General features: G+C 42.4%; 1 protein-coding gene across 1 annotated transcript in view; it reads right to left on the bottom strand.

The window, feature by feature from the left end:
- Positions 1 to 7,943: 7,943 nt before the first annotated feature.
- Positions 7,944 to 23,584, bottom strand: part of Supt3h (SPT3 homolog, SAGA and STAGA complex component) — a 353,506-nt gene continuing 337,865 nt past the window's right edge. Inside the window, exon 12 of the mRNA XM_031348372.1 lies at positions 7,944 to 8,088. Coding sequence (XP_031204232.1) covers positions 8,047 to 8,088 — 42 coding nt within the window. The 3' untranslated portion in view covers positions 7,944 to 8,046. The remainder of the gene's footprint in view (positions 8,089 to 23,584) is intronic.

Below are 23,584 nucleotides of genomic sequence, written 5' to 3'. Positions count from 1 at the left end.
CCACATGAGTGGGCGTACTCAAGGATACTGATCATCATTTGGAGTGTCCTTTTATAGGGTTCAAGAAAGGAACTGCTTGGTTAAGGGATATAGCTTAGATGGCTCTCTACGCTGACTGGCAGTTTTGAGTTATATAGCCATCTCTGTACTGTATATCTCCTGTCCCACAATATATCTGACTTTAACCACATGCATACCAATTATGCAAAGGTATAAGATGGGAAATGTATCCTCCCAAAAAGCACTCTGATGACAGTTGACTATATTATGCATGCCCCCAAACCAGGTCAGGCTGGATTGACTGGCTGTCCTACTCTTCACCCAATATATTGGGAATAGAATTGAATATAAACCATCCTGCCTCATCAAGGGAAAGAGATATTTACTCAATTACTTGAAGGGAAGCGTTGTGTGCATTTCAAGGCAGGTAGAGGTCCTACACTGCTAACAGGTTGTTAGGTACAATTCCAAGGAGAGATGCACATAGTACACTAAGGTAAGAGAACTAGGCTGCCAAGTGCATTGTTAGAAGAGGGGCTTATGTACAGCCCAAGCCAAGTGGAGTCCCAGGTCACTACACTATTCCCTATGCTAACCTGCCTAGGTTTGAGGAAGACATACCATGAATGTATGCCCCAATATTCCATGGGGATGGGGTCTCTGACTAAATAAGAAAGAAGAGAACAGAGGAATCCAACTGAGAACTGGCACTCACCTCTCTGCTTTCTGACTTTGGACAGTGTGACCAGCTGCTTCACAATACCATCACCATGCATTCTGGGCATGATTGTGAATGGAGATAATTCCTTCTTTCCTAAGTTGCCTTTTCAGGTGCTGTGTTACAGTAGCGAGACAGTAAGGAGGCCAGGGCATGTTGGTCTCTGATGCCTTGTATCTTTCTTTAAGGAAAAAGAAGTGTGATCTTCTGCAGTTCACGAGACTCCTGGCACATAAGTTAAGCAGGCAGTAACAGTAGATTAAGCAAATCTTTCTTAATGTATGACTGCAGGCCAGAAGAGGACACCAGATTTTACTGTAGATGGTTGTGGGCCACCATGTGTTTGCCGGGAATTGAACTCAGGACCTCTGGAAGAACAGCCAGTGCTCTAAACCTCTGAGCCATCTCTCCAGACACAAGCAAATCTTTTTTTCCAAAGGCTTCTAAGCTCAGTGTAAGTTAACTTACATCAGCAAACAGCAGATGTTTATTAAATGTATAATCTGTCCATATAGGATAAAAGAGAAGTGTCAGTTTAAGATTTGCCCACAAGAAATTATCAGGAACGTGCTAAAGGCAAGTGGAGAGTTGGTAACATTACCATGAAGGCCAGGGAAGAAACAGGTTCAAGGAATTTGTGGAAACAGAAGATGCCATTGCCAAGCCTGGGGTGAAATAAGGGGAAGAGCTAGGAAGGAGAGCAGGGCATCATGTTGACAACCCAGGAAAGAAGAGGCAGGTAGAATTCCCTGCTGTTCCCAAGACACATGGAGAAATTTTGCGACTTCGCTTACCTGGAGCCCGTGAACCGCAGAGAGACTGCCACAAGACTGTGTGATCCATTTCACTTTTCTGATGCTTTTTTAAAAAAAATTCTGATTAGCTGGTTAGTATATACAATAATGGGGTTTGGTAGAACATTTTTTCTCCTAGGTACTATTGTGCTTGCTCACATTTGCTTTCTCCTTTCTGCGTGGATATATAGGTTGTGTGTATTTTGTATATAAGGAAGGAAAGGAGGTGATATTTAACTTTCTTCCCATCACTCTATCTTGCCCTCCCCTTTCTCTTTAGACCACTCTGCCCTGTATAGTACCTCTTGTACTCTCTGTCTGTCTACCATCTGTGTACTTAGAGAAAACTTGCTATTTTGAACATGACATTTTGCTGCTGATGATCTTTGTTTCCACACAGTTTCCTGCAAATGACAGAATTTCCCTATCCTTAGAACTTAGTAAAATCTCACCGTGTATTTATCTTCTCTGACCATTGTGGGAAGCCACGTTGTAAGCACATCGCCATTACAAGATGGCGATGACATCCGGCTTGCCGTTGGCATAAAAATGCCTTGTGCGCATGTGCCTGTAAATCCCCTGTATCCGCGGCGGAGTGCCTTTGGTCACGTCAGATGGCCTGATCGTCCCACAGCCTATTATGAGTCGCCACGTCTGAGGCGGGCATAGAGCTCTATATAAGGGAAGGGTTTTGAGATAGTCGGGGTCCTCCTCAACTGAAGCTTGTGATCTCGCTCTCAAGATGCATTAAAGCTTGTACTGCAGAAGGATCCTGTGTGTGCCGCGTTGTTCCTGCTGGCGGGAGGTAGCGCAGGACAGACCATCCGTTTGATGATGGGCATATACAATGGTCCCCTAGGTTGACTTTGTGAATAAGGCACTGAGAAGCTGGGCTGTGCAAACATCTCCATGGTAGGCTGACCTGTTCCATCTGGGATATTACCAGAAGCTGTGCAGCTAGGTCATGTTGTAGTTTCATTTTAGGGTTTTTTTGTTTTTGTTTTTGTTTTTTAAATCTCTATATTAACTTCCAGAGTGATGCCCAAAACTTTCTACTGCCCTTTGTGTATGGATACAACTACTTGGCAATAGTTCAGAGTTGTCTCCTAACTCTTTGACATGCAATCCCACCACCACCATATTCAGGTCTTCTGTCTCTGGACTGTCAGTCTTGGCATATTCTTGTGGTACCGTGAACATGGATATTGACAGCCATGCAGATCCTGCTCATGCTGTGCCAAACTGCTTAGTGGCAATGGGGCTCCTTGACTCTCTCCAGGTCCTATGGAGGCATCACAAGCCAAAGAAGCCGCAGCAGCATCTGCTGCTGTTTGGGGACTTCCTGGCTGAGTGGCACACATACAGGCCAGTGGGGAGTGATACGTGGACAGTGAACACACAGGAAGCTGACATTACCCTTGAAAATGAGGTGGCTGGAGGAAGCCAGTCAAAGGCCTCTTTGTCTGCATGGGTACCTGTGCATCATATGCATGCTCTCTGTCCATGGAGGTCAGAAGAGGGCACTGGACACCCTGGAACTGGAGTAACAGATGGCCGTGAGCCACCATGTGGGTGCTGGGAAATAAACCCAGTTCCTCTGGAAGATCAGCTGGTATTAAGCTCCTGAGACACTTCCCAGCCCATGGGATTGAATTTTAAAAGTTTCTAAGTATAGATGAGAGCTGAAAAGAATCTGTAATGCAGATTGCACTCAGCTACTTTCTTTCCATTTCCCTGTTTATTGCTGTACATTAAATCCTTCAAACACACACATGCAAACTTGCCAGACTAAGAGAAACTAGGCCTATCAGAATTAGAATTAAGATACAAATACTTCAAAACCATTCATGCATGTTCTGCACACTGCCATCTGAACCCTGGTATTGACCCCTGACTGCAAGCACATGTGAACAACACAGAACTTATTCTGGAACATGGATAATTTGTGTGAAAGCATACAATAGTAGTCTTTATCATCAGTTTCTGGACACCCAGAATTTAGAAGGTGTATTCTTTGTCACAGTTTATATAAGGACCCTTTGTTTCTGTGGTATGTTTGTGTATTCACATATATGTCTATGTGCAGGTATGTGTACCGGGGCAGGGGGGAGACTAGGGGGTGGTGTCAGAGGATGGCCCTGGGCATATTGCTCTATCATCCTGCTTTATTAAGGCAGGTCTCTCTTGGTTTGGCTGGCAGTCAGCAAAGCTTAGGATTCTTCCTGTCTCCACCCTTCACTCCTGGTTATTGGGGTGACTTTTTCTGAAGGTGTTGGAGATCTGAATTTAGGTCCTCTTGCTTGCCCAGCAAGGTCTTACCCATTGAGCCAATGCCCCAGCACCCATGCCCCCACTTCTGTTAGATCCTTAATACATATTACACTACTCATAATCTTTACCCTAAGGCTCATAACACTCAAGAGGAGTTGGCATTCTCTATAATTACATTCTGTTATACATTTTGTTTTATGTTGCTTACATAGTGCATAGATAAAGACTGTTTTGAGCTGCAATGAAATTTTTCTGTAATCAAGTATTTCTGGTATAAGAAAGGTTTTTCTCTTGTGTTCCAGAAGTTTCTAGTATATTCCATACTGCTTAACAGTGGGATCAAAGCACTGGGTACAAATGTCAGTCCCACTTTAGATCACTCTTTGCAAAGCACTTAACTTGCCAAGCTCCTGAGTCTCCTTTCCTGCCTGTGGGTCACACTGTATGCACTTCACAGAGCATGGCAGACCTTCAAAGGGGGCTCATGAAGCACTGCTCACAGGGGCTTGCTCTGATTATTATGCAGCACTAATGAACCTGCTGATATAGGATCTGCATGAGTGTATTTGTATGTGTGCATTGGTATGAGTGTGTGCACACATGTGTGTGTGTCCACAGAGGCCAGAAGAGGGCACAGGATCCCTTGCAGCTGGAGTTACAGGTATCTGAGAGCCACTCCATTTGGGTTCTCCTGATAAACGGGACATTTATTTCAAAGCCCACATATCATAGCCTTTGATAGCAAGTAGATACATATGACTATGCTTTGGCCCTCTCACTCATCCTTCTCCTATGTCTTTTCCTATTCTTACCTCCCCGTGTCACTGGGAATTGTGGCAGCTGGGCGTTTAGGAGCAGGATGGGGGCATGAACATAAGCTCTCCGTGGAACCACAGGAGTTCATATGTGGTGTTCTTGTTCCCTTTTACGAACTGGCAATTTTAAATTATACTTCCATTCCAAAATTTCCAAGACTTAGGACAGCTTGAATTCTTGATATTTTGTTTCACACTTTAAATCCACGCCCCGCTCCCCATGGTACCCCCACTCACAACACTTGAGATTCACTTTAAGAGATAAGGCTTTTTGCTATTTGTGTTTCCCTGGGTCTGGCCTTATTTAACCGTCACATCAACATCCACCTCACACAACATGGCTTTGCTGTCTGAGCTTGGCTGGATTCCCTGGGAGAGAACCTCAATGAACACAACTCCACAGAAACTGCTGGAGTCCCTGCTCCTCACCACTGAGCTTGGATCCAAATAAGATAGAACATTGCTGGGGCCCAGGTTCCTGGGGCAGGCTGCCTTGACACACTCCACTCAGTGCCCTTACACTATTTGTGGAAGTGTTTATATACTATGAAATGCTCAGCCAGAGCATACAGGAAACTGTAAAAGATTTTATGGGTGTATACATGGTTGATGGGAGAACTTAAATGTGACCTGGGGAGGGTCTACCTGAGTTGCAGGAGGCAGATGAGAACGCCCATGCTCTGTCCTGTCTCATACAGGGTTATAAGAGCCTGAAAGCAATGCCTAATTTGGGTGTTATATTGAAGAAAATTTCCTAAGTTTGAACTTTACAATTTCTAGACAAATAAACTTGTTTTCTTTCAGATCACAGAGCTCCAGTTATGTTTGTTTATTGTCCACAAGGTAAAACATTGAAGTTCGTTTGTTTACTATTTTTTAAAAACAAAGGACAGTCTCACAGGAGCTATCTATGCACACTGTATATTTCAAAATATTTCTGATGTTTTTTAAAAATAAAAACCTTAAAATGGAACATTATTTTGAATCTCAACTATTATCATGTGTGAAGTCACACCCTTTAGACATGATCCCAAAGGGACATTTCCAGAAGTCATTTCCAGTTGTGAGCTCAGCAGCGGGAGGAGGGTTAGGCTTCCTTTACCCTTACCTATGGGGCAACGTCAATTTCCCGGAAGAAAAGCTATTTACTATTTATGGGGTTATTTTGCTAAATTTATTAAATTTGTTTATTAAATTTGCTAAAATACATGGGATTAACAATAACAAAAATCCACCCAGGAACTGTTTGCATATTCCTACCTGATGTAGAGTCGAGCCTCATGTGTAGAAAGTGTGTCATTTACTGGCACAGTCCTTCAAAGACTTCACTATTATGATTCTACATTTAGACTTTAGCTGTGTCTATAATTAGTATCACTGTGGAACAAGTTTATGTTATTATACAGGCTAAGTATGAGAGCTCTGGTGTATCTTGCTAACATTCTCATAAATCCAGGGTGATAAAGTGTGCGCTTAGGCTGAGAGATCACAGACTCTCATGTATGGCCTCTTCCTGCCCTGAGTGATCCAGGACAGTCACATTGCTTGTCTAAGCCAGGTTCGTTTGCATCTGTCAAGTGTGTGACAATTCCCAATGGCCCTCACAGTTGTCTTCTTTACCATGATAATAGGTGACACTTTAATCTGAGGGTATAGTTTATGGAAGTGAGATTTTTCTTCTGTTAAATTTTATCTATATCACTGTCTATAAAGTTTTGTCTCACTTCAAATTTAGTCTTGTTTGACGGGTTAGGGAAAGAGCCTATGTGCAGGAAAGAGAAAACATTAAAACTATTACTATTGAGTGACTATGGGCACATCTCGCTAGCTCAGGGCAGACACAAAAGACCTTGTTACATTTTACCTTCAGCTTTCTGGCTGATGATGAAAAGCGAAAGTGATTATGTGAGCTCCCTGGGCAAAAGCAGATTTTATAAATAATTACCTGTCAGATGGTTCAAGATAGACAAACATAGAGCAGACCAACACAAACACAGAGCTGTCGTGTTCCTGAGAGAAATGTGCTTTGAGTCTTCCTTCCCCGGGACTATGAGGAGATTAGGTAGAAGAAAATGAAGGGGGGGGGGAACCTTTGCATTTTTTACCTTGTGCAATTTTCAAATATATAATGCAGGGCAGAGAAGGGTTTTCAACAGGAAAAATCAGCCCCTGAAAATTTCAGATCTTCTGGCAGATGGAAACCAAATACAGTAAGTGCTGCCATTTCCAGCATAAGGATGTTTACTGCAGGGTTATAATTTTCCATGATTAGGGACGCCAAGGGGAATAACAGTGACGATAAAAAGAAAAAGTGTAATCAAACTTTTCGATAGGCACGGGTGGAACATCATAACCCTTAGGCAATTTTTGATATTAAATATCTACATTATTTATAACATGCACATTCTTTTTCCTGAAAATGGTTGCTAGACATCAGGTAAACCACAGTGGTGAACAGCATGGCAGATGAGGGCACAGCACACTGAGGCTCAGAATGGTTTGTTCACACAGAAAACTGCTCTTGTTTCTCTCTCTAACCTGGAACACTTACAGAATTAAAGACATAACTTCCTCCTGTACGATTCATATTAATCAGAAACTGTACCGTGGCATCTGCTGTATTTTGGTTTGTTCCCAAGAGTTGCACTTCCTCATTAACTAGAGAAAAGTACAGGTGCCAGAAGGGCAGCTTAGCGACTCCCAGCAGGCAGTGCTTCAGCCGGATTCCCAATTGGGGAAGAACTCTGAAGGGATTAGGATCCTTATGCTCCCTAGTTTTAACTGTGCTATGAAAGGGCAGGGAAGGTGTGTGTGTGTGTGTGGTGTGTATGCGCACGCATGCGTGTGTGTGCATGAAGATGGTCTCTTCAGTGACTGAGGTGATGGGAGAGGAGGGGAACAGGTGGCTTGTCCCACCAGCAGAATCTCTGCTGGGTGCACGTTTATAAAGTAACTATGTTTCTAAAACGCATACAGAGACAATCAACAAAGTTGGAAAGCATAGTTGGTGGGTCAGTGGGAAGGGTATACTGACTCATTTGAATTTTGTCTCTTTTGTCCCAAATCTGAATCATAAAAATGCATCATATAAAAGGCAGACTAAACATTGGAGGGAAAAAAAAAACGCACAACACCGCTTTTAAGATTTATGAGCTGAGGGCAGCAAATCCATGCCAAATTCAAAATTCAAAATTGTGTGATGTGCATTTTTGTCCACCTACACACCATCCCCAACATCCTGCCATTAATTAGGCAATGGCCCATTCAGTAAACAAGGCTGAGGAGGCTGGGGAAGAGCTGGAGTCAGACAGTTGAGAGTCAGAAACAAAGCAGGCCACTCCCTAGGGCGGGAGAAGGTAAAATCCTATTTTATTTTCCAGCAGGACAGGGAAGAATGACCTCGGTGAACCACTCCCTCTTCGTGGAGGCAGGCATGGCCATGGTCCCCTCAGCAGGCCAGGAAAGTCATCCCACTCCTTCGGTAGGCACTCTGTCAAAGACAAGGAAATCTGCAATGAATTATCGCATCAAGTTGAACAAGCAGAGGAGGCAGAGGCTCTCTTCCTGTTTTGTAGACTGCTGGCTACGAGCTAATAGGACACTTAATATGAATATTTCTGGTGGCACAGCTATAGCGACCATTCTGTCTGTTAAAGTCAGTGTGGTTAACAAGTGGTTAGGGAGTCTATTTTGGGAAAGTGGGTGATATGCAAACTAAGGCATCCCACTTTGTCCTGTTAATGGGTTGGGGTTGGTTCAGCCAAGGAAGAGATGTGCTGGGTCTGTTTGTCTTTTGGAAACATGTGTTCTCTATTCAACGTGCTCCGCAGTCTGTTCTAACTAAGCATTGTAATAGTCTATAAATTACTGACTCATTACTGTCTTCCCAGGCCTAATTTATAGTCTGGAGTGGAAGGCTGTGGGAACAGACACTAAGGGAGGCCTTTGCTCCTCTCGGCAGCATGGCAGTCTCAGGGGCACGCTGCACAGGACTGGAAAACTCCTGTCTGCAGATGCACATGGAGGCAACATACAGGTGATCATGGAAGGATAAATTGTTGCTTTCAAAACTGGACACTGGCTGCAGTAACACAATATATTCCAGGTAAAGAAAGTGATACTCCACCTTTTATCTTCTCCTAAGGAGTCTGCATTTTGGAGAGGGAAGACCTGGCCAATGGTGGCCTTTCCTGACTGTGTGGAGTCTTACTTTGTGCCTAAGAGGATCATGGCTAAAAGCCAGGACTGAGAACGAAAGCCCCTCCCAGGCATGCTGCACACCACTCACGGGGCAACAGTCACATTCATATTTTTAACTCACACCTTCAATTTTTTTTTATGTATTTTTAGAAAAATTGAAGAATGTAAAAAACCTATTAGGCCCTATTGCTCCTCTCAAGCCAGCACCTCTGGAGCCGTCTGGAGCCTGTTACTTCTAGCTCAATATCTCTACTACAGGGATCATCTTGGAGGACATTCAGAGGCAGACATCCACAACAGCTGAGCAGAGGTCCCTGTGCACAGCGGTGCTACACAAGAGCCAGGATGCGAGTTAAACTCTGAAAACCAGCAAGGAGCCAGAGAAAAGAAGAAAGCAAAATGCACCTTCATCCCCTCTAGGGCAGGGATGAGAACAGAGAACAGAAAGTGCCAGCAACTGTGGTGCAGCTCTGGCCCAGAAGGAACTCATTTTGGGTCTCCCTAACCCACACCCTGCAACCTAAACTGCCACAGAAGCATAATGCTAGATGCCATTGTGCCTTAGGGGCCAGGAGCCAGGCCCCTGATACCATAAGAGCACTCAGGCTGCTGTGTCCTTTATTGGGTGGAAGACAGTCCTTCCAGGTCTTGTGGCTTCAGGGGCCACAGCCAGTGACAGTCACAAGTCTGAGTCCATGCTTGCTTGCTTCATGGCATCCAGTTAAGGTCTTCTTCTTTTTAATTTTGCAAAGGAAAGTATTTAATTGGGGGTGGCTTACAATGCACAGGTTTAGTCTGTCATTGTAATGGTAGGAAACGTGGTGGCATGCAGGCAGACATGGTACTGGAGAAGGAGCTGAGAGTTCTACATCTTGATCTGCTGAGCATCAAGCCCTAGCTTGAGCATCTGAAACCTCAAAACCCACCCGCACAGTGACACACTTTCTCCAACAAGGCCACAACCACTCTAACAAGGCCACACCTCCTAAGAGTGCCACTCCCTATGGACCTATAGGGGCCATTTTTTAAAAAATTGAATATTTTATTTATTTACATTTCAAATATTATCCCCTCTTTCCTGGTTTCCCCTCTGCAAGTCCCCTATCCCATCCCTCCTTACCCTGCTTCTGTGAGGGTGCTCCCCCACCTACCTACCCACTCCCATCTCCCCACCCTGGCATTCCTCTACATTGGGGCATAAAGCCTTTACAGGACCAAGGGCCTTCCCTCCCACCGATGCCAGATAAGGTCCCTTCAGCTCATTCAGTCCTTCCCCTAACTCCTCCATTGGGATGCCTGTGCTCAGTCTGATGGTTGGCTGTAAGCATCCACATCTGTATTGGTCAGGATCTGGCAGAACCTCTCAGGAGACAGCTGTATCAGGATCCTGTCAGCAAGCATTGCTTGGCATCCACAATAGTGTCTGGGTTTGATGTTTGCATATGGGATGCATCCCCAGGTGGGGTAGTCTCTGGATGGCCTTTCCTTCAGTCTCTGCTCCACTCTTTGTTCCTGTATTTACTTTAGACAGGAACAATTCTGGGTTAAAATTTTGGAGATGGGTAGGTGGCCCCATCCATCAAATGGGGGGCCATGCCTAACCTCTGGGTATGGTCTTGACAGGTTCTCCCTCCCCTTTGTGGAGTATTTCAGCTAGTGACATCCCCGTGGGGGTCCTGGGAGCTCTTGCTTTGGGACTGAGGCTGTTGTTGCAAACTCCCGGCTTTGTCTGCATCTGTCCATCGGGATTTAGGATGGCTGGAGCTCACTGCACAGCTCCAGCAATGCTGCTGTTAGCAGCCTAACCTCTAGCACTCTGTGTGTGCCCAGTGACACTAGGACAGTGCGCTCTCCCAGCCTGCAGCCTGTTCCTAGCTACCATGGGCAGGTCACATCCATGTCTGCAGGGCACAGCTGTGGCTATCAATGTTTCCAGTCTTGTCCCCAAATTTGTCTCCACGTAACCTGAGGGCAAGCCCATCTATGTCTTATGCTTTAGTAGGGCAGACCAAAGCCACATATCTTAAGCTACTCTGCTCAGCCTGTGGGGTCTAGTGAAAGTCTTCTCCTCTATGTCTTATGCCTCCAGATACGTAGATACATGTACCTTAAGCCCAAATGTTACCTGCACATGCCATGGGAGACCTAGGGGCAATTTCTTCCCCAGCCCATGGACTTGGGACCAGGAGATGTCCATGGCTCTGTGAGAATGGATAACAGTGCTACTAGTCACATTCCCCAAATCATGCAGGGCAGGTCTTGTTTGTGTTGTACAATCTTGAGCCCATAGATGCCAGCACTACTTGTAGTTCCCAGTGGTGCTTGGGGAAGTCCAATCCTTTCCTGCAGCTTCAGAGGACATATACTGTGGCAGATTGTGGGCTCTGGATATTGACATGCTAAACATTGTTGTCTCTTGTGATTCCCCCAGGTACATATTCTACACCATTACAGCTATACCAAGGGCTACCACAAGCCCTGGTACTAGAAGTTGTGATTCTGTAAAGTCTGAAGACACACACCATTGAAAGCCTAAGTTTATTGCTATGTCTTACAATCATGTCCATGAAATGTTTTATGAGCAGTTACAGTTTAGACTATGGATGACAGCAAGGACAAAGAAATGACCCAGATGTTATGAGTTCATTATAACCAGACTCATAGCACTCATTATAAACAACCATCCAAGGACCAATCTAACTAGCATCTGAGAGCCTGTTTAAATGAGAAAAAAAGCAAAACCAAATTTCAAAACTTCCTATAACAGCTACTTCATAAAACTGGGAGAGGCAAATGTAAAGCCAGATGCACATACGTCAATGTACAATGCTGATAACATGACAGGAAACAGGAATCTTCACAACAGATTCCAGTTTAAAGGAAATCTACAATGAGCCACTAAGATAGCCAAATTTAATGGCCCTAAGTAAACTCATTGAGGAAATGAATACTGATAAATTCTATGAATGAGAAATTCACAAAGGCACAGAAATTATAAGAGAACTGTTGGAAAATTTGGACTAAAACTTTAATCAGTGACATTAAAGCTAAAGCAGAAAAGTTACATAAAAGAATAAACAGAAAAAAAAAGGATTTCTGAACTCTAGAATTAACTTAGTCAGCTCAAAATTCAAAGCAAAACAGATGAAGAAAGCCCATAGAACTTATAGAATACACTTATGTGAAATATGTATTACACTATGGACTATGAACTATGTACTATGAACTATATTATGGAAGTTTAATAAAGTGAGGAACATGGAAAACTATGAAAACCTATCTCTAAGGAATAGCCAAAAAGGACCCAAATCTTCAAAGAAATATGGTCATCCACATATAAGAAGCTCAAAGGACCCTGACTACATTTAAAGAAAATAGATTTTCAATTAAAACTTACATCAGGTAGAAGGCTAAAAGTTCACTACCAAGAGGAACCTGACATTCAGCAGAGAAAAGCATCAAGCCATATCAAAAGGAAAGCCCATTACACTTGTAACAGGTCATAAGAGAACCATTGTAGCTCAGAAGAGGATAGGATGTTATATGTAAAACACTGAGTAAAAAATAAAAATCCTGCCAACTAAGAATTTTATACCCACTAAAATTATCTTCAGAAATGGAGACTTTAGGAATTCACCATTATCAGATCAGCCTTACAAGAAACACGTAAGGATGCACTATAACAAAGGCTATAACTACCACATGAACCTAATATTCGAGGCTGGACAGACGGCTTGGTGATAAAGGGCACTCTGCTCTTTTACAGGACCTGCATTCAGTTCCCAGCATCCAAGTCAGGCAGGTCACGATAACCTGTAACTGCGGCACTAGGGATCTGATGCCCTTTTCTGGCCTTCAAGAGTATTGAATGCACATAGTGTACATATGTACTATCACGTGCTCTCAAGCGCGCGTGCACACACACACACACACACACACACACACACACACTAAATAAAGGAATGTTTAAAACAACAACAATAACTTAAAACTATGAATATTCAAAGTTCAGTGGTAGAACATAGAAGAGCAGAGAATCAAACCAGTGTGACAGAAACTACCCAACCATAAATAAGAGGTTAGAGAAGAACAATTTACAATCTCCCAAACCCAGAATGCAACTAAATAAATAAATATAAATAGATAAAAAATTTGTCAACCCAAAGTCAGGGAATAATGAATGGATTAAAAATATAAGAGCTGGGGCTGGCAGGATGTCTCAGTGGGTAAGAGCACCAACTGCTGTTCTGAAGGTCCTGAGTTTAAATCTCAGCAACTACATGGTGGCTCACAACCATCTGTACAGCTACAGTGTACTCATATACATAAAATAAAATAAAACATCTTTAAAAAAAATATAAGAGCCAACTCTATACTACTTCCAGGAAATTCACTTCACTGGTAAGGACTGGAGAAAGATATACCAAAAATATGAAACAAATTGGCAAGAGTTGCTATATCATTAGAACAAGCAGACTTTAAATTAAAAAGAATACTGCCAAAAGTTAAAAAGGTAACTTTTATATTGTATATTGGTAAAAGGATCAATTCAGCCAGAATTGTCCATTGAAATACATATGCACCTAATCTGGCATTCCTCAAATATCTAAGGAAAATATTAGTTACAAAGGAAGAGACAGACTCTAGTACAGTTCTAGTTGGGGAATTGACCAGTCCACTTTTGCCGATGGGTAGAACATGAAAGCTCTAAACACTTAAAAAAATATTTTATGTGTATGAATGTTTGCCTGTATGTATGTGTATGTGCCTTGTATGCATTTTCTGCCCTGAGTCTAGGAGAAAGTGTTAAACACTCTGCACTGGAGTTACAGATGGTTATGAGCTGCCATCTGGGCGCTGAGAGCTGAAGCCCAGGTCTTCTGCACAGGCAGGAAGTGCTTTTACTCACTGACTGTCTCCCCAGCTCCTCCACAAGGAAGCATGCTAGCTGGATTATATGGTAAAGTACATTGATCATTTTACAATACAGACATTTACAGTACATTTTTACTGAGAAGGCAGAATTCACAATCTTCTCATCAGTACTTGGAAATTCTCCATGAATGATTACACTTGGATCGCTGAATCACAAATGAAGTCACAATAAGTTAAAAAACCTTGCAATCATGCTATCTGCTTAGATTACAACAGATCAGAACTACGCATCACCCAGAAGAAGGCATACAGAAGATATACACAGAAGCATTGTGTATATAGAAAGCATACACAATGAGTGTACTGAAAGAGCCAGAGGGGAAACGGACACATCGGAAGCATATGAATATAACACACCAAGGATGGGAGGGATGACTAACCAGGGAAGTCTATAGTGAATTCCTATGTTACAACAACAGAGATGCCTCAGAGATAGATCCCAGCATAGACCTCAAGGACTCTGAGACACAAGAATACAAAAACTCCAAACTGGGGAGGAAGGAAGGAAGAAAGATCAGAGGAAAAACCGAGACTTTGTTTATGGAGAACATTGCTACCCAGAGCGACATACAGACTGCACACAATTCCTACCAAATCCTCAACAACTTTTTTCATAGAAATGGGAAAGGAACCATTCTAGGCTTCATTCCTCCCTCTCTCCATGGGCTCCTTCAACTCCATCTGTGCTGGAGGAAGGATGTTTCTGGATTGTACACCCTGGCAAAGGACTAGAATGCTCTGAGCCTGCCTTCTAAGGCTGCTGGAGAGCGGAACTCTGTGAGGAGCCACCCGGAGACTGCAGACAGAGAACTGTCCTGTAACATATGCCAGTGGTTCAACCTTGACAGAGCCTTCAGCTGTGATGCCTCAAGAGGATTATGGGAGAGTGCCACTTCACTCTTGACTCAGACATTTTACATTTTACAAGCACAATGGCAGCTCTTAATGTAGCTTCTACTTGAAATGTGAGGGAAGAGAAGCAGGTTTTTTTCCTACAGGTGAATGGCTGAAATGGTCTCTGCTTAGGAAGGGAGGTTCAGTGGGAGACAGTCTTGGCTAGTTTATCTGAGGAATGTCTAGGTTTAACCTTCCCAGGAGGGTGGGTGGTCTTTAAGCACTGAAAGGAGCCTTTTCAGAGACCAGACCACTTTCACAGCTGGCTCATCACCATTCTTTACAGTTCTTTATAGGCTTTAAGGAAAACACCTCCAGGAGCCATGGCTGAGGGGAAAGTTTAGAGCTGAGCCTGGCTTCTCTGAGTTCTTTTCTAGTTCAAGGGAACAAAGGAACATGTAGACTGAGCAAAGGTTAGGTCAGTTAGCCAATTCCCCAGGGTCCCCTGCCCAGAACTATGGCTCTGCTCTGGCCTTTTGACGTGTGATGGATGGGTGCAGGCAGAGGAAGGAAAGCATGGAATATCCCAAATTCGGCATTTTTTCCTGTAAAGGAAGCAACTCTACAGGAAGACAGCACATCTCTATGTCAACTGTGAATTTCATGTATTTGTGCTGTGAATGTAGAAACTAAATTTAAACACAGCCTGGTGAGGCCTTCTAATACATACTTTCTCACGAATGGCTTTGTGGTCCACTTTCTTCTGTCAGATCTAGGAATGAGTGCCAGACCCACATCTTTATACACATCCCTGTGTGCACAATTCAGACTGGCTAGGATCATCGAGGAAGCCAACCCATGCCGTCAGGCCTCCACCAGCGCCCCTGCCCAGCCGACTTGCTGCTACCTGCTCTCTACCCTGTCTGTGAGCTCCTCCTCCATCAAGTGCTCTTAATGGCCACTTGCTACTTTGTGGATCTGCTGAAAAGCTCAAGCATTTTAGCATCTCTCAGTTAGCCGTAAAAATGATAGTGATAATGAAAAGCTATACTTTTAAATTTCTGATTGTTTCTATACTTTTTAAAATCGAGAATCCAGTTGATTCCCACTTTTTGATCTTAGACGATTTCTCTCCCTTGTGCACAAGGAGTAGTCCATGAATGGTAATCTACCTAGAGGGCAGACAGAGAGCCCACACACTGCCACGGGGTCTCAGAGTCCACACACTGCCATGGGGTCTCAGAGACCCCACACACTGCCACGGGGTCTCAGAGAACCCACACACTGCCACAGGGTCTCAGAGAACCCATGCACTACCATGGGGGTCTCAGAGAGTCCACATACTGCCACGGGGTCTCAGAGAGCCCACATACCGGCACGGGGGTCTCAGAGAGTCCACACACTGCCACGGGGTCTCAGAGACCCCACACACCGCCACGGGGTTTCAGAGAGTCCACACACTGCCACAGGGTCTCAGAGAACCCATGCACTACCATGGGGGTCTCAGAGAGTCCACATACTGCCACGGGGTCTCAGAGAGCCCACATACCGGCACGGGGGTCTCAGAGAGTCCACACACTGCCACGGGGTCTCAGAGAGCCCACACACTGCCATGGGGGTCTCAGAGTTCACACACTGCCACGGGGTCTCAGAGAGTCCACACTGCCACAGGGTCTCAGAGAGTCCACACTGCCACGGGGTCTCAGAGAGTTCACACTGCCACGGGGTCTCAGAGAGTCCACACTGCCACGGGGTCTCAGAGAGCCCACATACTGCCACGGGGTCTCAGAGAGCCCACACTGTCACGGGGTCTCAGAAGCTGGACTTTCAGAGCAGTGCCTTGTCTTGTTATCTGTACATGGAGACACTAGTGAAGACACTATTTCCAAACGGATTTACTTCTGTTTTTCACGGGCTATACCAAGAACTTATCCAGTCTTTCCAATACATACTGCTCAGTATATTTTGTGTGCCAGGCATTTGGTAAATGTGCATTTTCAGTTCAGAGCCTGCACTCCCTCTTCCTTACTTAGACTCTGACTTAATTTTACCCTCACTTTCCCTGACTTCTTATTTTCAAACTTTTCATACAAAAGAAAATAATTCTACTGTCCCAGGCCCTAACTCCACAAATACTAGATGTCACACAAGCCTACCAAAGGTGGCTTGGATTCTATTGAGTTCCTATACATTTGCTTATTCTGATTTTAGCTGATCTTTACTGAACCTTTTGTTTGATTTTAATCTAAACAACATTTAATTTTAGATAAAAATGTGATAAAAACATGAGATTTTTATATTTCTTTAAAAATGGAAAAAAATAAAAATGTGGGAATATATGGTTTTATGGTTTATGAAGTACTTTCATGTCCACATCTAATTTGAACCTTACTACAAACAAGTTCAAAGGGCCTCATATTTTAGAACTGTATGACTAGTGAGTGGTAGATTTAGGATTTAAAGTACAGGGCCCACATTCTTTTTCTATTCCACAGTTTTATATTAAAACAAAATATTACCCTCCCCCCAATCTGGCATAATTTATTCTATCTGGATTACTCTTGATATATAACAAGCTTAATTCGTGCTAAAACTGACTCAGGGAATAAATTAAGTTTGAAAGTCTATCAGGGTGATACAAAATTTCAGTGTGCAGGGATGGTTCTTGGAGGTCAACTACTGTTAGCCTGGAGGCATTCATGACCAGAGTGTACTTTTCAGTCTATGTTGAAGTACCTTATGCCTTTGGAGGTAAAGCAAGGGCTGCAGAGGTTATAGCATGGCTACGTCATTAATAGGACCTTAAAATTCTTTGTCCTTAAATAGCTGCTTTCAGAATCTGTTGTGATCATGCAGCAGACAGTATTTCTCAGTGAATAACTTAACATGAACATCTGATGAACTCAGTGTTCACAGAACAGCTTCTCCTCACTGTGTAACATTTCTCATGTGAAGCTTTTTCTTTCAGAGAGAAGTCTACAGACTACTCTCTGTGTTTTCTTTCCCAGATGCTGAGATGCCACCCTGAAGGGACTCAGCTAGGCCACTAGCCACAACATGTTTAATACTATAGACAAAGGCACTTGGAAAATCAGCCCATGAAACTAAGTTAAATAAACCCTTTGCAAGCAGCTAGAATGAAGGCACAATAGTTGGCATTAAATTATATCTCTGTGAATTTCTATAGCCCAGTTTTCAACAGATGAAGACAGTAATGCCCAAAGGGAGTGACCCATCCATGGTGCTGTAGGGAGAGCCTGGGGGACCTTGACCCAGACTGGGGCTCTTCATAGACATTTCTAACTTTACCCAGAGCTATGTATTTGTCCTTAACAGGGAAAACAGATGTAGTGAAAGAAATATTTTTTGTTTTATTTTTGTTTCTTGTTTTTGGTTAAGAACTCTTGGGAGTGGAACAAAGGCAGAGGGAGAAGGGGATGGGAGTTGATGCCCCAAATAGTACAGTAGGATAGTTGGAAGCTTCTGTCCCATTTCTGACTCTTGTATAGGATGGATTCACAATGCTTGGAGGACCATTCTATTCCCAAGTACTACAAAGAATCATTTTGATAAATAGATGAAATATCCAAACAGCTATAATTAGGTGGAGAGTTGTCACAGTTTCCATGTGTATGTGAGTTCTCTGTTGTTTTTGTTATTGAAGTCTAGCTTTAGTCTGTGGTGATCTGATAGAATTCATGGGATTATTTCAATCTTCTTGTATCTGTTGAAGCTTGTTTTGTGACAGATTATAAGGTCAACTTTGGAGAAGGTACCATGAGGTGCTGAGAAGAAGGTATATTCTTTTGTTTTAGGATGAAGTGTTCTGTATATATCTGTTAAATCCATTTCGTTCATAACTTCTGTTAGTTTTACTGTGTCTCTGTTTAGTTTCTGTCTCAATGACCTGTCCATTGGTGAGAGAGGGGCATTGAAGTCTCCACTATTATTGTGTGGGGTTCAATGTGTGTCCTGAGCTTTAGCAAAGTTACTTTTCTGCTGCTTGGTTGCTTATCCAGTCTTAGTTTATGTCATTTAATTGCAGAACTGAGTCTGTTGATATTGAGAGATGTTAAGGACAGATGATTGTTAGTTTCTGTTATGTTTGTTATTGTAGGTGGTATTATATGTATGTGATTCTCTCCTTTTGTTTTTGTTTTGTTTTTTGTTTCTTGATTTTGGTTTTTCGAGACAGGGTTTCTGTGTATAGCTCTGGCTGTCATGGTTTTGTTGTGAGATGATTAATTTCTTATTCTTTCTTTGGTGTAGGTACCTTCCTTATGTTGGAGTTTTCCTTCTAGAATCCTCTGTATGGCTGGATTGGTAGATAGATATTGTTTAAATTTGGTTTTGTCCTGGAATATTTTGGTTTCTCCACCTATAATGATTGAGAGTTTTGCAGGGTATAGTAGCCTGGGCTGGCATTTGTGTCCTCTTAGAGTCTGCATGACTTCTGTCCAGGCTCTTCTGGCTTTTAGGGTCTGTGTTGAGAAGTCTGCTGTAATTCTGATAGGCCTGCCTTTATAACTTACTTGGCCTAAGATAAAATTTGATGAGGTTTCTGCACTCAATGTGTGTATCTTTAGGACATTTAAGACACCCATATGCTTCTGGTCAAGTCTTCTCAGGGCTGTGCCTGGAACTTGAGTCAAGGTCAGACATATATCACAATCTGCCTGGATCCATTTGGAGTTGGCTAGTTGGGCTGAATGCAAGTGACAATAAAAAGGTTTGGATTATACTCCCACTAAATGTGAAAAAACTTTGTGCCACAGAAAGCTGCCATGGACAGTCCCCTGAGTGCTTCACTCCACAGGGGTGAGACTGGGTACAAAGCCTTGCATGGCTCTGTTGGGAGGGAACGTTAGAGATGCAGTGGTTTGAGCAGGGGCTGGGAAGGTGAGTACTTTCCTGAATTTTACAAGAAATGTGTCACAGGTCAACTGAATTGGCTTCCTCTCCATCTCTCTGAACTCCCACTCTCTACACTAAACAGGCTGTTTGTCCACCACCAGTCTTCTCCGTTAAAACACTCCTCATTCAGTATTTAGTATTTACATTAGTGGTTTAGTAAGCCTAGAAAATGTGTGTTTATGATGTTTCTGTAGAGACCCCTGTTCATGCTTGCCCTTATTGCCTTCCCTCTACCCCTCACATTGGTCCTCTCACCCGGCCCACATGTCAATATTATCCAGACTTTGTATATGAGAGAAAAACATACAGTGTTTGCCTAGGAATAGCTTCTTTTGCTTAGCAAGATCTTCAGAGTTCCATCCATTTTCCCACAATTGACAGACGACCGAACAAAACTACACTGCGTATACACCCTGGTGTGAACCAGCCTTTTCTCTATCTTTCTTCTGGAAGCAGTACTGGAGACTATATCAAATTGTGTCAAACTCTAGAAAGATAGCCTCAAATCTCAGCACCCCCGTACACTCAGATTCAGTCACAAACACCCCTGTGGGCTTGCTGCATTCAGCCTTTGAGCCCCTTCCCAGTGCCTACATTTGCCTAAGGAGATGATTGTCCTGACAACATATTGCTTTGCTTTACTACAAAAATCTTTGAAGCTCTGGGACTTCGTATCAAAGCTATGCAAGAGTTTCTTAGATAAAACATGCTCCCTTTCTTTGCTGCTCTGTGTCTGCGTGTGGCCAAGAGATGTAATTATAATGAATGAAACTGAATGGTGCTCCGAGACACTTAAAATCAAAGTGGAAATCATGGCTGAATTTCATTAGCAAGCCTAAGTACAAATAGGCACAGCTTGTTTGCAACACTGCCATGTGACTTTTCTCCTCTTGATAATTGCATTCTAACTCTGATATTTCAGAAAATCTAAGCTGAACCATATGATGGATAGTTTTGTAAATGTGCACAGCTCTTTATTAAGTGTTTCCCCTTCTAGACTTCTCTCATGTTACAGATACACTGTGACAAGTCGTGGCAACACCTGGTCAGACAGCACAGCCTTGATTTAAGAGTAGCAGAGGAGCATGCCCTTTAAATAAGAGGTCTTCTTTGGCTAACAACATGGAGGAAAAAAAAATATACCTTAAAAACCTATTCTACTACAAGTACTCAGGGGTCTGTAAACCCAGAAGGACTTGTCTGCCTCCTTGTCTCTGGAGATAAGTCTCACTGTAGAACTCAGGTTGGCCTCAGACTCATCTTCCTGCGTCAGCCTCTCAAGGCTTGCGAGGGAGTACTGCCATACACTTTACCATTTTGTGAGGGTTGTGTTCTGACTGTGTTTCAGATTCTCACTTTATAAAATGCTTGAGATACTGCCAAGTTCATTTGACCTTTTAAATACAAAAATTGCTGAATGTAGTTATTAGAAGTTATCATTTCTAATTGCCCAAGTCATTTCAAATTACATAAGAGATGTGTTAGTTTTGTTATTGCTCTTATTAAGCAAATAATTAAGTGGCTGATATAACCCACATTGTCTTTTAGAACAAAAAAGGGATTTTTTTTGTAAATGTCAACTTTAGCAATTTCATGGTTGAAAAAGTATATAATTCCCATGTAAACACCATTACTTCCATAATATAGTATAAACATAAATACATTAAAATTTATTAATTAATGGCAATAATATAAAGCTTTTTCTTTTCAGCTAACTTTTAAATAATCATAATACAGAGGTCTATCATTATCCCAAGCAGTACACACATCTATAATATATATAAAAAGTACCAAACTGGCAGGAGTTATTAACAGAAACAACAACAGGAGCTGGCTAAACTGTACCAATCATGAATTCTCATTTCTCTTAACCAATCAATTTGCTCCCCTGAAGGCATAGAATTGCTCTATTTGATTTACTTTTCTGTGTTCTGGGTATAGCCAATGCTTAGGGATTAATCAAATCCAGCAGCACATCAAAAAGATCATACCCTCCAATGGACATGGTGCCAGGCCAGTGCTCACAGAGCTATTCAGCACATGTAACCAACAAACACGTAACACATTACATTAAAAGAATGAAGGATAAAAATAATTATTTTGTAACATACAGAAAAAATATTTGATGAAATTTAACATCTCTCTATGGTAAGAAGAAAGGAGGCATAATGTGTCAGAATTCACCAAATAAGGGCTGAATATGAAAGAGTCACAGCCAATACCATGACATTGGTAGCCAAACACAGGTGTGCAGCCACCATACTCTCATCACTATACTGCTAGAGGGTTTAGCAATTAGGAAGAAAAATATTAAAGATATAAAAATAGGAAAGGAGGATGTTAAATGGGATGTTTACAGATGGCATGATCCTGTATATACATAATCCTAAATATGACACAAAAATTTTTGAATTGATAAATTCATTAAAATAGCAAGATGCAAAATGAGTATATAAAAATAGCTTTACTAATGATTTTCTAGGTAAGAAATCTTGAAAGCAGTTCCATTCACAACAGAATAAAAAATTAAAACACCTAGAAAGTTGTAGAAGAAAGTTAACAAAGACTTCTATATAATTTAAATTACACAAAATGATAATAGAAATCAAAGACACTCGAAGTCAGAAGCAGCTCCCATGCTCATGTGCTGGAAGAATCAACTGTTAAAATGTCCAGTAACCAAAGTAATTTTCAGATTTGATTTTTTCCTTTTTCACAGAACTGTAAAAATAATCCTAAAATTCATATGCAAACACAAAAGACACTAAAGAGCCACAGGGAGCTTGAGAAAGAGAACAAAGCATACTATTTGCTTTCAAGGTCCACTGCAGAGTCACAGTAAGCACACCGGCATGAACTGGTACAAAGCAGAGACAGACACTGCTGGGAAGCCTCGAAACAAGTCTGCACATCTATGCCAAGAGACTCTTGACAAAGGTGTCCAAGACACACACTGGAGAAAAGGTGCTTATTTAAAAAGTGGTCCTGGGAAAATAGGGTAGCCACAGGCAGAAGAATGAAACCTGATCTTAATAGTCCACTCCAGTTCATTCATATCGAAATGAACTCAGAATGTATCTGAACTCTTAATGAAAATGAAATCTAGCTATTTCCAGCAAGATGGATGGAGTGGGAAGGCATCATGCTAAGGTAGGCCTGGCATGTTAGATGCTTTCCTTCTGCTGACACCCAAAAGACAGTAAAAAGGAGGTACTATGATTTTTGTCTGGTGCTGTGGGAGTATTTGGTCCATTGTGGCAGAAGGTCCTCAAGGACCATATTCCTTATCTTAGCCAGGAAGCAGATGGGAGACTTTAGCTGGCTTTTAGCTGCTTCAGCTGGCTTTTCTCACTTCCTTCTTTTATTCCAATTGAACATTCCCTGTGGGACTGTCTGGCTTACATTCAGGGAGCCTCCATTTAGTCAATCTCAGATGTACTCTTGGGTATGTTCTACTAATCTCTTAAAGTACTTCTTAAGAATATATCTATAGGAATATCTGCTTGCCAATAGTTGATACCAATTTCATTGAACAGCAAATAAATTATAATTCAGGTTCTTAAAAGGTTTTCAAGATAATCAACACCAAAACTGATGTGAGATTAAGATACAGTAGTTACTAGTATACTTGGTAGCCATATAAAAAGGCATGTTTCTGTGTGAACCTGCTGTCATCTATCCATTCATTCATGCATCAAATGAACAGTGCACCATACGGCAGGGAGATTAGGGTTCCAGGGATGCTTCTGTGGGAGGCAGTCTGAAGAGGAGACACATACTGACCAAGAGCTGACAGTCATGATGAACGTCAGACTAGAGCATGGCAGACATCAGATTAGAGCAGAAGTGGATGGTGTTGGCTAAGGGAGCTTCTGGAAGGAGGAGACACAGCTGAGACCTGAGCTGTGGGTATAAGGTGACAAATAGGGGTACGGGAATGTTCTACATTCAACTTTAAGCAAGAGCTTGGCTTACTTTGTTCTTACATAGTTAACTATGGTGAATATACATTAAATCTAAGAGTACAACCCAGATGCTATTTCATTCCTTCTTAAAAGGGGGAACCAAATACCCACGGAAGGAGTTGCAGAGATTAACTATGG

Source organism: Mastomys coucha, unplaced genomic scaffold (genome assembly GCF_008632895.1).
Source record: "Mastomys coucha isolate ucsf_1 unplaced genomic scaffold, UCSF_Mcou_1 pScaffold3, whole genome shotgun sequence".
Lineage (NCBI taxonomy): Eukaryota > Metazoa > Chordata > Mammalia > Rodentia > Muridae > Mastomys > Mastomys coucha.
This window is presented reverse-complemented; position numbering and strand designations above follow the sequence as displayed.